The 15,503-nt window shown below is 41.9% G+C and overlaps 1 protein-coding gene across 1 annotated transcript in view; it reads left to right on the top strand.

Moving 5' to 3' along the window:
• The window catches only part of C6 (complement C6), a 112,171-nt gene extending 108,655 nt beyond the window's left edge, over window positions 1-3,516 (top strand). Inside the window, exon 18 of the mRNA XM_075543013.1 lies at window positions 2,824-3,516. Coding sequence (XP_075399128.1) covers window positions 2,824-2,999 — 176 coding nt within the window. The 3' untranslated portion in view covers window positions 3,000-3,516. The remainder of the gene's footprint in view (window positions 1-2,823) is intronic.
• Window positions 3,517-15,503: the final 11,987 nt, after the last annotated feature.

Raw genomic sequence — 15,503 nt, 5'->3', positions numbered from 1 at the left:
GAGTGAAAAATAAATGGGATTTACAATTTCATCTAAATTTGTACATTTCCTTTTACTCCTATACTGTTTCTAAATGCTCCACATATCCTGGAATCTACACTTTTCTGCAGGAACGAAGCGGGGAGGAGTCTGAATACCTAACCCTTAATTCTCACAACAGCAAAATGTTATCAAGTGGGAACATGAACATTTCTTAGAATTTTTCTTTAAATGATTTAGAATGTGGTTTTGGTCTTATTTACAACAAGAATACTCAAAGCAAATAATTATCTTAGAGATATGGTCTTCCTTTGCCAGTTTTTTAATTAGGTAAGTCAATACCTCGATGTCATGGTGTTTATACTTAGAGCTGATAACTCCAAGGTTAGGGGTTCAACTCGCCAGTTGCTCCAAGAGAGAAAGAGGAGGCAACCTGCTACCATAAAGATTTTAAAGTATCAGAAGCACAAAGGGACCATTCTCCTCTGTCCTAAAAGGTTGCTAGGGGTCAGAATCACCTCAGTGGAAGTGGGTGGTGGATAGAAAATCCCGTTTGGCATGGCACCGCGACACAGCATCAGTGTAAAAACCATAGCAATCATGAAGAGAGTAAGAGCTACCAATGCACTTTGTGCTCATCATGGCAAGTTGAGATATTGTTACTTTTTAATTGAATTGAATATCACTTTGATTAAATTGTGTTCTTAATTATATTGAGTAGTTTTCCACTCTCTTCCTTCTCTATCTAAATTGGGTTTTTTTAAGTCTTAAATGGAATGTCAAAGAAACATGAAATTCACTTTTTAAAATTAAAACGTGAATGGCTACCCAGGGAGCCTACTTTTATGGATAGTGACAATTCTGTATGAATTAAAATAATTTTTTAAAAAACAGAGAGGGAAACTTATTCAGCAGCCATTCTTCCAGCATCAAATATGTGGTGTCACTGGACTAGGCAGGGTAGAGGATTCGGTGATAAAGGGCACTCCCGAGGTAGCTTTATACAACAATTCCCTGAATAACACAAGGCACTGTGTGCTAAAAGCTGTTAACGGGAGAGAGAGCTTCTGGACTGGGAGAGTTCCATGAAGATGGAAACATGAGAACTGAGTGCAGACGGATGGCTTAGTGGGGATTGTGAGAAGAACTTTTTGGTTCCTGTATGCCCACTGCCATCAAGCCCATCCTGAGGCAGAGTGACCATATAGACTAGAGTAGAGCTGCTCCTTCCGTTTCTATGGCTGTAAATCTTTTCCAGAACAGAAAGCCGCCCCTTCCTCCCAGCTGGTCCATTCAAGCTGCTGACCTCGTGGTTAAGAGCCCAGTGCACAGCCCACCTACAGCATGGCCTCTGCTTTGTCACCAGGGCAGGCAGACTGAGAAGAACCTTCGATTAAATGGAAACATGCACACATATAAACAAACATGTCACCTTTAACTTAAAATTACCATATAGACTCATGTACAAGCTGAGTTTTTGTGGTAAGATTAGGTGCCTCAGCTTATAATCAGGTCGACTTATCCTTGAGTATATGTTGTATTTGGCATTGGTAAATGGCTTTGGTGAATTTACTTCTAAATAAGCGTTTCAACGCTTCAATGAATATAAGATTTATATGAATTATAAAGTGATTGAGTCCATAGACAAACCTCATGAGAGAGTTTTCTAATTTTACTGTTTATTGAAAATACAGATTTCTTGGCCTACTTCAGGTGCTTTCTTGAAAGAAATCTCTCTCTACATATAATATAGATTCATGGTAAAGAATTCAGCTGTGACTCATTATAGTTAAAACCTAATAGATTATTTATATATTTTTTAACATTTTATTAGGGGCTCATACAACTCTTATCACAATCCATACATATACATACATCACTTGTATAAAGCACATCTGCACATTCCCTGCCCCAATCATTCTCAAAGCATTTGCTCTCCACTTAAGCCCTTTGCATCAAGTCCTCTTTTTTCCCCCTCCCTCCCCGCTCCCCCCTCCCTCATGTGCCCTTGGTAATTTATTCATTGTTATTTTGTCATATCTTGTCCTATCCGAGTCTCCCTTTCCCCCCTTCTCTGCCATCCATCTCCCAGGGAGGAGCTCACATGTCCCCTCATAGAGGGGTTTAGGAGAGGAGATGGGTCAGTCAGGGTGAGAGGTAGTACCGATGAAGAACACAGCTTTCCCCCAGATCCTGGATGCTTCCTCCCCCAAACTACCATGATCCAAATTCTTCCTTGCAGGGCTGGATAGGGCAGAGGTTGTACACTGGTGCATATGGGAACTGGAGGCACAGGGAACCCAGGGTGGACGATACCTTCAGGACCAAGGGTGTGAGGGGCGATGCTGGGAGAGTGGAGGATGAGTGGATTGGAAAGGGGGAACTGATTACAAGGATCCACATATTTATATTTCTTTAAAAATTGAGGCAACTCATTTAGCTTCTCTAGGCTGTTTCTGAATGTGTGAAATTAGGATGACAACATATGGGGCATGCATTTGTTATGAAGATTAGATGAAACAGACCTATAAAGTACATAGCATAATATGTGGTTGTCTATCACACATGGCTATAAACCTACTAGGAAAGTATTAATGAGAAAAGAGGGAAAAAAGAACTGGTGTAAGACTGTGAAAATGGATCTTCAGGGAGATAGTAACCGATTGGTGTGTTCTGCTTTCTCATATCCAATCAACCTCTTACATCCATTCAATCTCAGCTGGTATTTTAGGGGCTGATGGCGTTGTCTCAGCTTTTCTGTTCATTGCCACGGAGGAACTCAGCAATCTGGGAGGGAGTTCAGCAAAACCAAGCCCTAAATTACCGTCTTTTCTTCTACTGCAGCCCTCACTTCCAAGTGCATCTGCCTCCTGCCCTTCCAGTGCCTCAAAGGTGGAAACCAGCTGTACTGTATTACAGTAGGATCAAGTACGAAAACAGCAAACATCTGTGAAGTGGGAGCTATAAAATGTGCCAACAAGAAACTGGAAATCTTGTACTCTGGAAGGTGTCTGACCTAACGCAACTACTGATCAACCGATTTACTGGCCATCGCGACTGTCTGGAATGTTATTGAAACACTTAAGAAGCTATGGACCAAAATTATTTCGCATTTGTTTTATATAGTGATTCTTCCCTTATTCCCTGCTTACCCTGTGCAGGTCCAGTCCACATCTCCCGGAAACACAACTTTCTTATCAGTCTAGTAAATTCTCTAGTTAACTGATTAAGTTACACTGCGTGAAAATTTAGGGACTTCTGCAGCTTTTCTAAAGTGTCTGGTATTAAGCACCCGCACAATTAGAAATAAGGACACAAATGGATAACTCAAAAATGTATTCAATAAATAGAGTAATATAATAATCTAAAACAGATTGGAAAACAACATGTTTGCATTCATTCAACAAATAATTCCTGAGTATCTGCCATGCCCACTTACTATCTATCATGCTGCATCCTGTCCAGGTATAGGGCATTATCAATGAATCAAATAGACAAAGATCTTTTCCTGCAGGTAACTCACAGTTGTTTAGGAGGAAGGTGAAGATATGCAATAAATTAAAAAGTCTTAAAATATCTTGTCTGTTTGGTGATAATTGCTATGACAAAAAACTAAGTAAGGAAGGGTGAATTCCGTTTTTAAACCTCATCATATTCAGGAAATAGCCCCGAGTAAGAAGCATCACTGTGAGCACAAGACTCAAGTGGAAATTACTTTCTTTAAAGAACTTAAGAGGAAAGTTCTAGAGCTCCATTATCTCCCGAAGGAGAAAAGAGATGAATGACCTTGGTGTCCCTCAAAAGGTCAACGTGCATCACAAAGCTTTGAAGCGCAAGTATGTGATGGAATAAATATGATCAGAGAAATTTGAAGAAATTTGTTTTTAGGGTAAACGGCCTTTCTTGTATTTAGAACATACCAGGAAGGACTCATTTCCTAAAGGCCAGGGTGTCATTTTTAATTAAAGAAGGGGAAGTGGTGGGGGAAGGGAGGGGGCCTCTAACAATTTCCCAAGTAATGATGCTGCAGATCAGGGACCACACGGTGAGAATCTCCAGGTTAGAGAATGAATCACCAAACAGCTAACTTGATTGGATTTTCCATTAAATTGGATTTTCCGTTAAAATCTTACCCAGACAATCTTCAAGTAAACAAACTGAAATCACTTTCTTGAAATTCATTGGGATTTCCACCAAGTTGTGGTACTGAGACTGGGGGGAGTGGGGGAGAAAGGGGGGAATGAGCCACATATACCTGGCAGCACTCTCAGTAGGTCTTATACATTTATCCCTTAAATGCAGTTCATCCTGCATCTCAGTGTAGAATTTGGGCCATAACAAACATCTTGTAATGCCCAAGAAGAAAGAGAATGAAAAAGAAAAAGAAAGAAAATGCACATTTCTGGTATAACAGAGGTTGAAGAACATTTTTTCCATCCCCAAATTCAGTATATTAGACCCCAACTGAGGGCCCACACCTTAAGGAGGACCAAATTAATCTCCCGGGCACTGAGTCAGTGCTGACTCACAGCAACCCCCTGTTGGTTTCAAAGAAGACCTACGTGAGTAGCAAGCCCAGTCTTTCTCCCTAGGAGCTGTGGGGCGCCTAGCACCTTAAGGAGAGTCATTCTCAAAGGGGTCAAGAACATTTCCTCAGGATTTGATAAGGTCTTTCTACTCGACTCTCACGCCAGCCCAGGCCTTTCCTGGCTACCGACTAGCAGTAGAGGAGGGAAACCAAACACCACCCTCCCTGCCATCAAGTCAGGGGAGGAAAGGATGCCTGACATCTGTAATGGTTACAATAATCATCATCTGTAGCAGTCACAGGTAAATTCTCTTCCTCCCCTAGTGAAGAGGAGGAGCGTGCCAATACGAAAGTCAGGCTAGTGAAGCGCCAAGAAAGCTCATTGTGAGGTGTTGGCGCACTTACAAACGTGGCGTGTGGATGCCACCGTCACTAGCTGGGGGCTGTGGAAGGTTAGTGCTGCCTTTGGAGAGGACTGTGCTCCCTGAGAGGCTGCTCCCGGCAGGGGGCGTTCTCGCTTACAGAGCTCAGACCATTTCCTGTCTAAGGAATGCTGAAGGGAGATGCTTCCAATCCAGGCCGCCATGCCTCTCTGAGGGAGATGGAATTGGAATGACGCACTGGGGGAAAACGACTGCAGTCCTTTCTCCATTTGAGTCCCAAAGTCTGCAAACGAAGGGAGGCATTTGGTGATTGCCCACCTCTGTGTGAAAGCAAACAAAGTCTAGGAGAAGCAGGAGCTCCAAGTTATCCCAAGTCGGGGACAGGAGCTTCTAGAAACCATAGACAAGAGACCCGATCCATCACAGGAAGCGCAGGGGCTAGGAGTAAACCAAATGGCAATCTAGGGAAACTTCCAGAAAACGAAAGGAGCGGTGCCCTATTTTATTAAAAGGAGAGAAAAACGGAATTTGGCACAATGAGAGCTGTGATTCAGGAAAAGAAATGCTTTCTATTTACAACTCAAAGTATGTAATAAATGAGTTATATGCCAATTAGGACATTCATATGTTTGATTAAAATCAGGCACACTTGCTTTAAATATGTATTTTCTATTGGGTTACTTGACTAATTTTCTCTTTATAGGGGCTTAGTTGGTCTTTTTGGCCTCTATAGCTATCTTTGTTTTAAAGAACTGTGTTGAGTGCACTAGTCCATTAAAGTTTGCGTTAGGAGAATTTGCATACCATTTACCAGCTGAAGTGTTCTCTGTCTCGTATTAATATTAACATATCAATTTAGTAAGAGTCTATGGTTAAATTATCATCATGAAGCAGAGGGTGGAACACAGACATCTTAAATTCTGATATTTCAACCTAGAATCACCAACTCTGTCCTAGAATACTAAATAAATTCTAGATCAAAGGTAAAAGCTTGATCTTCTTAGGGCTACTGGAGATGAAAACTAAGTACTTATGCTTGAAGTTTAAGCTAACTGGAAGCCTATTAAGATCTTTAAAATATATATATTTTAATTTTGTTGGTTTCACAGACAAGATTTTGCCAAAATAAATGATATTCTCAGTTTAAAGAATTTATAAACCCACATGTTAAACAGCCCAGATGGCTTACAAGCAGACGTACAGACACGGTTCTATGACTATGCTTTTAAATTCCTATCATTTGAAGCAGTGACATCCAAGTTAATTAAAGATTTTCTCTCTCTAGATAGTCTTTAGCAAATCTCTATAAATTATAGAATATGTTACTGTTTCTTTGTTTTTCGGTAAAAGGTGTCAACTCTCACAAGCAACTTTTCTTAGTTTTAAAGGTTGAGCTTCTGTACTATTCCTAAAACAGCTCCCATAAACTAAATTTAGTCCACATCCCTGCCTAAATCCTAGTGGTAAGATTCTGATAGACTGTGATTTTTCTGGTTGACATTGGACACTAAAGTCTCCAGGAGCTTGATTAATTGGATTCTAAATATCTGGCTCTCTCTAAGGTCACCTTCACTCTTTTGGAATAGATGGTGTGTGCAATCAATAAGGCTTCATGTTTATAACCAAACAAATGACCTGAAAAAGCATGTATCTCTCCTGTTATGAATGTGAGACAGGTCACGATCACCCTATTTGTCTTCTTGACAAGTTCCAGCTGCACAGCATCAGCTCCCTGTGTCAGATATCAGTTATTAGATGGGGATGTCACCAATCATGAGACTCCAAGGGACAGATGGTACATCAAAGACTCATACTCAGAAATACATATATATATAGAAAGATGCTCATTACCACATTATTTATAGTATCGAAATGACAGACATTAAATACCCAGTAATAAATAATGCCCTTTCCTTAAGATGGAATAGTATGAGACACTAGCAAGCATGTTTTAAAAAATTGCAAGAGACATAATCAAAAGTGAACAAACAGACCGCAAAAATATATGTGATTATATCTCTGGAAACTGCACACGTAAATGGAAAAATCTTTTGAAATAAGCATCAGAAAACAGTATTTACCTTTGCATGCAAAATTGGCATGGTTGGGTCAGACTTCATCTCACGTATGAGGAAGGACAGAGAATCAAAATCAGCATCAGCCCAAGGCAGACATCCCACCAGAGCCCAACTTGTTGTTTTTTTAACAAGTCTGAAACTGACGTTTCCTCCCCCAGCACCCTGGGCCCTCTACTGGGTCACACTCACTTGTGATGGCCACACAGACCATACTCAGAGTTATGGGGTTTCTCAGGAACTGGTGTTGGATGCTTCCCGGTCCGTTCTGATTAATCGCACCCCCAGCTAGAACAGCACCAGACACTGCCCAGTCCTGCACCATCTTCACCATTGTTCCTATGCTTGAGCCCATTGCTGCAGCCACTGTGTCCATCCCGCTTACTGAAGCTTTTCCTCTTCTTCAGGGCCCTGCTAACTTACTAATTACTACTTAGACCGGGGCCCACCTCTCCTGACAGCATGTCCAGAGCACGTGAGATGAAGTCTCACCATCCTGGCCTCTAAGGTTCACTCTGGCTGTACTTCTTCCAACACAGATCTGTTTGTCCTGTGACAGTCCAGGGCACTTCAATATTCTTTGCCAGCACCATAATTCAGATGCATCCATTATTCTTCAGTCCTCCTTATTCAATGTCCAACTTTCACATGGAAATAAGTGATTGAAAATACCTTGCCTTGGGTCAGGCACACCTTAGTCCTTACAGTAACATCCTTGCTTTTCAATACTTTAAAAAGGTCTTCTGCAGAAGGTTTCCCAAATGCAATGCATCAGTGCATCTTGACTGTTGCTTCCATTAGCATTGATTTCATATCCAAGCAAGATGAAATCCAATCTTTTCTTCATTTTGTGACCTATTGTCCCAATTGTGAGGATTTTTTTTATTACTTTACATTGAATTGTAATCCATACTGAAGACTAAAATCCATGTAGTCTTTTTGAAATTCGGGATGAGGAATAACGATACAATCCTTCGGTCAGATTAGCCTCTTGGTCATGCCCACAGACTGAACTTCCTCTTGGCTATTGGCTCTTTGCCCTTCAACGCTGTTCCTTGTGCACTCACCCCAGTCTCTTCTCTGCTCAGACAATTGTTATAGTGCCTATTTAAGCTCTCCCAATGCGGGTTCCAAGGGCCTCTACCGTCCTGGCAATCCTTCTCCCCTCCCAAATGCTTAGTTATCGTGCTCCGTGCGTCAGAATACTTAGTGTAGCCACCTCATTCCATTGGCCAGGAAGTTCACTGTTTCACCTTGAACGGATCTGCTTTCTGTTGCTACTGCTTCTCCGCCACTGAACTCTATCATGCTTACCACAGCTTCTCTCCATGGGAAAAAGAGGAGGCATTCAACTCCTGGAAAGAGCTGTAGTCTCAAGCCCAAGGGCAGTTCTGCTTTTCTCTGTAGGATCGCTCTGAGTTGGAATCCACTTCATGGCAGTGAGTGCTGCCTTCTGGTGTGAATCTCTCTCTCTGTCTACCTGGTGGTTCTCAGCACGGGGAGCCTGGGGACAAAGGCTCCATCCACTGCTGTTTTTCTTGAGGGTAGTGAGGCCCCAATCCTATTAAAGTTCCTATTATGGGTTAAACTGTGTCCCTCAAAATGTATATTCTAAATTCTAACCTATATAACCCCTGATTATATAACTTATTTGGGAAAGAGTTGCCTTTGATATGTTAATAAGTCAGGATTAGTGTAGCCTGGAGCCAAATTCTTACAAGAAATTTTTTGGTCAGTTGTCTATTTGTATTATTTTCATTTTTAACCATTTCATTGGGGTATCGTTCATGTAATTTTATAGTTGAATCCTATTAAGAAGAGTTGTACAATCATCACCAGAATCAATTTTGTCTTACAAGATTTAAAATGAGGAGAATATGCAATCAGAAATGGGGGCATATTGCTGCCATGCCACATGGGGATCTCTAAAGAATCACAAAACAGAAGCTGAAGAAACAAGGATATCTCTCATTGCTGACAGAAAGAGAAATCCTTCCTCTAGACAAGAGCCCATGGGCTGAACTTGGACTTCTATGTCCTAAACCGTGAGAAAATAAGTATCTGTTTGCAAAAGCCATCCATTCATGATATTTCTGTCATAAAAACACTCAATGAGCAAGACAGTATTTGCTACCAGTAGTGGAGTGCTACTGAAACAGATACCTCAAATGTGGAAGTGGGTTTGTCATTGGATACGGGGTGGGGGATGGAATGGTTTTAAGGTGCTGGTGGGAAAATCCCCCCACTGGGCGGTCTGTTCATTACACTGTGGCGACTTGCACGCTACTCTAACGCTGGAAGTCATGGCACTGGCATCTCAATTACCCAAAGGGCCATCTGAGGTTTAAAACCAACCAAACTTTCAGCAGCGCTTACAGAATAAGAATAGAGTAGGAAGAGGAACAGACTGTCCACTGCAGAGGAATTGGGTAGTGAGAACTTTAAGAATGGCCCCGGATCATTGTCAGATATAGTGCCCAGAGATGAGCCTGTCAGGATCAAGAGACATCTGTGCAAACACACAAGGGCATACTTCCTGGTTTAAAATCAGGAAAGGTGTGCATCATGATTGTAACCTCTCGCCATACTTATTTAATCAGGATACTGCACAAGTTATCAGAAAAGGTGGATGATCTGAAGAAGAGTGAGGCGTCGGGACTGGAGGAAGCTTATTAACAACCTGTGATATGCAGCTGACACAGCCTTGCTGGCTGAAAGCGAGGAGGACTTGAAGCACTTGCCGGTGAAGTCAAGGATTGCAGCCTTCAGTGTGGATGACAAATTCACGTAAAGAAGATCCGCATCCTCACAACTGGACCAATTGGTAGCATCATGAGAAATGGAGAAACCTTTGAAGTTGTCGAGGATTTTGTCTTGCTTGGATCCCTAATCAATGTCGTGATAGCTGCAGTCGTGATATCCAACAGTGCCTTGCAGTGGGTGCATACCTCTTTAGAATGTTGAAAACCACGGAGGCTAGTATGAGGACTGAGGTGCACCTCACCCAAGCCATGGTGTTTCAATTGCCTCGTATGCATGTGAAAATTGAGTACAAACTCTTTGAAAGGAAAAGAGATGGGTTTGAATTGTGATGCTGTTAAAGAATATTGAAGTCTGGTGGACTGCCAAAAGGATAAACAGATCTGTCTTGGAAGAAGTACCAGGAGTACAGAATGTTCCTGGTCAGGATGGCGAGACTTCATCTTACATGCTTTGGACGTGTTGTCAGGACAGACCAGCCCCTGGAGTCGGAGGTCTTTCTTGGTAGAGGGGCGGGAAGAAAGAGGAAGGCCCTCGAGGAGATGGATTGATGCAGTGGCTGTAACAATGGACTCAAGCATGGGATCAATTGTGAAGAGGGCAGCAGGCCATGCAGTGTCTCGTTCTGCTTTGTAAAGGGTTGCTATGAAGGGGACAGACTGGATGCCACCTAACAGCTACAGCAACAACACTGGTCGAAATGAAAACCAAACAACAATTTGGGGGGAAAAATGTCGTTTCAACTAAAGATACATATCCTAGAATTACCAAGGATGTGACTACACAATCTTTGGTCAAAGAGATTAACCTGTGACTAATGGAGCTAACCAAATACCACAGCAGAAAACCCATCGGCGTAGGCTGAAGATGTCAGAAACATGACAAAGGCAAGAGTGCTGTCCGCATCTTGTAATTCCACAGGCAAGCGATGGGCCGAGGGACCTTGATTTATTGTGCTCCATGAAAAGAAAGGGATCATCTCTGGTTAGCAGAACGGCTGGGAAGAACCCAGGAATAAGGCGCTCCTTGGTTTCAAAGGGTAAAGCCATAACCGCATCAGTTTCACTAAATAAGTTCCAGAGTGTAGGGCTATGGGTAAGGGGGGTCATGGGAATGGGGCCACCGTGTCCAAAGGGCTGCTAGCTAGGGTCTTCTAGGGCCTAGGGCTGTAGACATCACTCAGCTAGACTAGAATGGAATCCCCTAAAGCTGAGAGAGTGCCTAGGGGAAGAGTGATGATAAGTTGGGCTGCTAACCCTATGGTCAGCTGTTTGAAACCACCTGCAGCTCCAAGGAGGAAAGATGAGGCTTTCTCCCCCTGTAAAGAGTTACAGTCTCAGAACCCCACAGGGGCAGTTCTTCCCTGCCCTATATGGTGGCTATTCTACCTCTTGAAATGGTTGGATTGGGGCCAGTTGCTTTTGTTCTCGTCAATATGTTTGTCTTCCATCTTCTTTTGATGCTTCATAAATCCTTGACTATTTCCCCATGTTGTTAGTAAAGGTCAGAGTCGGCTCCGACTCACAGGGACTTTAAGCACAGCAGAACACATCACTGCGGTACCTGCATTACCCTCAAAAAGCTCTTGGTTGCAGTCATTTTATCAGTCTATCTCCTTGAGGGTTTCCGCCCTTGTCAATGACCCTCTACTCCAACAAGTTTGATGCCCTTTTACGGGACTATGCTCTCCTGATAACATGTCCAAAGTACAAGAGATGAAATCTCTCTCACCATCCTTACTTCTAAGGAGCATTTTGGCTGGACTTACTTCAAGACAACTTTGTTTCTTCTTATTATTATTATTAAGAGGTGGCCATGTTAAATTATTAATAGGATCTAAAAAGAAAGTCTGTAACCTTATTATATATAATATATATAACATGCTTATGCTATAACCGTATATTTCAAACTTGAATAATTTATGAACCCATTTTCAAGAAAAATGTTCTTATATACTAGATATATTTATTAAAATTATTTTCATTGTAATACTTATTCTAAAAAAGAAACAAAACAAAATTCCTCAAATCACTGCCATCGGGTCGATGCCAACTCATAGCGCCCCTCTAGGACAGGGTCAAGCTGCCTGCTGAGCTTACGAGACTGTGACTGCACACGGAGAACGCCGTGTGTCTTATGAGGAAGAGCGGGCGGTCTCCAACTGTGCTTGGCAGCCCCATGAGGCAGCACTTTTCATTCCAATCCACATACTCGTTAATATAAATTTACTATATCACAATATGTGTGTTGTCTGTGACTTCCTTTATCACTGAATATCTCTTGGAAACCTTTCATATAGAAATATTTCTTTTTTAATAAAATAAATCATTTTATCGGGGGCTCTTACAGCTCTTATAGTAATCCAAACATCAGTTGTATCAGCAGAGTTGTGCATATGTTGTCATCATCATTTTCAAAACATTTTCTTTCTATTTGAGCCCTTGGTATCAGGTCCTCTTTTTTCCCCACCCTCCCACCCTTGTGAACCCTTGATAATTCATTTATTTTTTTATTTTCATATTGTACACCATCCTCTGTCTTCATTCACCCAGTTTTCTGTTGTTTGTCCCCCTGGGGGTGGGGGTAGTATGTGATCAGTGCAATCAGTTCCCCCTTTCTCCTTCTGCTACCCCACCTTCCCCCTACCCTCATGGTATTGCTGCTCTCATTATTGGTCCTGAGGGGTTTATCTGTCCTGAATACTGCATGTGTTGAGTGCTCTTATCTGTACCAGTGTACATGCTCTGGTCTAGCTGGATTGTAAGGTAAAATTAGGGTCATGACAGTGGAGGGGAGGAAGCATTAAAGAACTAGAGGAAAGGTGTACATTTCATAAGTGCTATACTGCAACCTAACTGGCTCATCTCTTCCTTGTCACCCTTCTGTGAGGGGATGACCAATATTTCTTATTTTCAATCCCCATACATATCCTCATGATGCTACACATTAGGAAGTAAACAATCTTTGATTATTGCAAATGATGCAATATTAAAAATCTTTGAACATATATTTTATGTACCTCTTTGAGTGGCAGGAAGCATCAAATTCCCAGACATAGAATATCTGAATCGCAATACATGGTCCTCCTATTCTAAAAGTCAGGTGGCCTCTACATGCTCATAACATATAAATACACTCTGGCAAACTTTGGCACAATATCTTGAATTATTTTCCTTTTGAATATTGGGAGTTCTGTCACCCCCAATCAGCTTATAGGAAGTAAAGATTATGGCGGCATAGGAACATAACATGTAATTAACAATCCTGCTGGTCCTCTTGCACAGTATGCTGCTGCTACTGTCAGTTGTCTACTTCGGTTGAAGCTTCCATTTGTCCTCATGCTTCCACACACTCCCGTCTACACACACGGACATACTTCCATAGTCTATGTTTCTCAGCACTGATGATGTGTCTTGTAGAAACTTAATTATTTTAATTTTTATTTGAGGGTGGTGGATGCCCTCCTTGGCAATTCTGCCATGAAGACAAACGTGTTTCCATCCTGTTCTGTAATGTCCATTTTGTTCCAAGATAGCGCCTCTGGAGACATGCAGCATCTCTCCGTGATTTTAGACTTCAATCTGCCACTGGCTCTGATTGTGGTATGTCTGGGACTAATGGTTATTTTTAGAGTAGATGGCTTTTATTAGAAATCCCAGAACTATCTTAAATCAGCATACCCTTTTCTTTTTTAAGACCTTTGTGTGTCCCCCACCCCCATCATCCTGTGTCCCTTTTCATAAGCTAACAACAATGTCCAGGGTTTTGTCTGATTTCTCTCCACCGTTGACCGTGTACACCTGCTCCACAGCTACTCCCAGTTGGGCATTCTACCCATGTAGGTCCCGCTTTACAGAAACTTCACTTCAGCCTTTGCATGACTTTTAGTGCTTTGAAGTCAATTTAAAAAAATGCACAAGTTATAAATACAGAAGAAAGAGCAACTAACCAAAACGAACAAGGACAACCCTGAAATTTTTCATATCCAGACTGTGTGTAGATTTCCATTTCCTGTGCGTTGATGCCGCCGCTCCCCCACCCCAAAAATGGGGGAGAGGGGAAGGACCCCAAATTGTTTGCATCTTTGTATGTATTTATTACTTGATGTAATAAAGCTTATTTTCATTACCAAAAAAAAAAAGAAATCCCAGAACTATCTTAAATCAGTCCAGACCAGTTTTCTTACAAAAATTGTTTATGACTAGAGAATTGCAATGAGCAGGATATAAAACAAAAATTGAAGGTCTATGTGGCATCGTGGGTTTAACCTTAGGTTGCCAACTCCAAATCCTGACTTCAAACCCACCAGCTGCTCCGTGGGTAAAAGACAAGGCTATCTTTCCCCCAAGATTTACAGCCTTGGACACTGTATGGAGCAGCTCGATGCTGGGGCAGACCCAAGAAGGATCCACTGCCATGGAGGTAGGTCTTTTTGGGGGGAAATCCTGTGAAAATATGCAGATGAGCATACAGTGGAATATGTTCAATTGTATCCCTCTGGAAAGATCCAAGCTAATATTTCTAGGTATTACACTTAAACCACCAAGCAAAGGACGCACCTCAATATAGATTAAGTGATGGTCTCTTTAATGATACTGCTGCTGTTGTTGCTGTCAGGTGCTGCTGAGCCAGTTTCAATTCAGAGCTACCCGATGTACAACAGAAGGAGGCAGGGCCGGGCCTCACAGTTGTAGCCCATTGGTCCAGCTACGGTGTCAATCCTCTTGCTCTTTACTTTACCAGGAAGGATGTCACTTTCCAGGGAGCTCTCTCTCCTAATAGCGTACCCAAATCATGTGAAGTCTCACTAGCCTGGCGTCTAAGGGGCATTCTGGCTGTACTTGTTCTGAGACAGAGCTGTTTGCTCTTTGGGTCATCTAGGGTACTTTCAATATTCTTCTCCAGCACCATAATTCAAATGTAATGGTTCTTCAGTTCTCCTTCTTCAATGTCCAACTGTCACATGCATATGAGGTTATTGAAAATGTGACAATTAGGGCTAGGTGCCCCTTAGTCCTAAAAGTGGCATCCTTGCTTTCTGAAGAGATATTATTTAGCAGATTTACCCAATGTAATGCTTGATCTGATCTCTTCGCTGCTGCTTCCAAGAGCATTCATTGTGGGTCGAAACAAGATAAAATCGTCTGGCAATTTCAATCTTCAGAGATTTAGCATGTGACCTCTTGGTCCACTTTGAGGATTTTGGTCTTTTTTACATTCAGTTCCAATGCATTTTGAAGTCTGATCTTTCATCTTCATCAGCAAGTGCATCAAATCCTCCTCACTTTCAGCAAGCAAGGTTGTGTCATCCACGTAAGCACAATGACGTGTTCTGGAATTGACATTATTCTCTTGTTATCCATTAAAAATAATAATAAATTCACTGCCATTGAGTCAGTGCTGACGCAGAAACCCCCTGGTGGGTTTTCAAGACTGTAACTGTTTGTTCAGGTAAAAAGAGCAGTCTTTCTCTCGAGGAGCTGCTGGTAGTTTCGAACTGCCGACCACACAGATCCCAGCCAAATTCATAATCAATATACCATCAGGGCTCCTAATGGTATCCAAAGTTGGTTATAATCCACATCAGTGAATGTTTTGCATAATTAATGGAACACAAGCTAACATTTTTCTGGTATTCCCTGCTTGGAACCAAGACCCATTTGACATCAGCAGTAATAGCTGCTCTTCTACAAACTCTTCTGAATTCAGCTTGATTTCTGACAGCTCTCTGTCAGTGCACTGCAACAACGGATTATCTTCAGCAAACATGTACATGCA

This window comes from Tenrec ecaudatus, chromosome 2, assembly GCF_050624435.1.
Source record: "Tenrec ecaudatus isolate mTenEca1 chromosome 2, mTenEca1.hap1, whole genome shotgun sequence".
Taxonomy (NCBI): Eukaryota; Metazoa; Chordata; class Mammalia; order Afrosoricida; family Tenrecidae; genus Tenrec; species Tenrec ecaudatus.
Note: the sequence above shows the minus strand (reverse complement) of the source record. Positions and strands in the feature narration are given on the sequence as shown.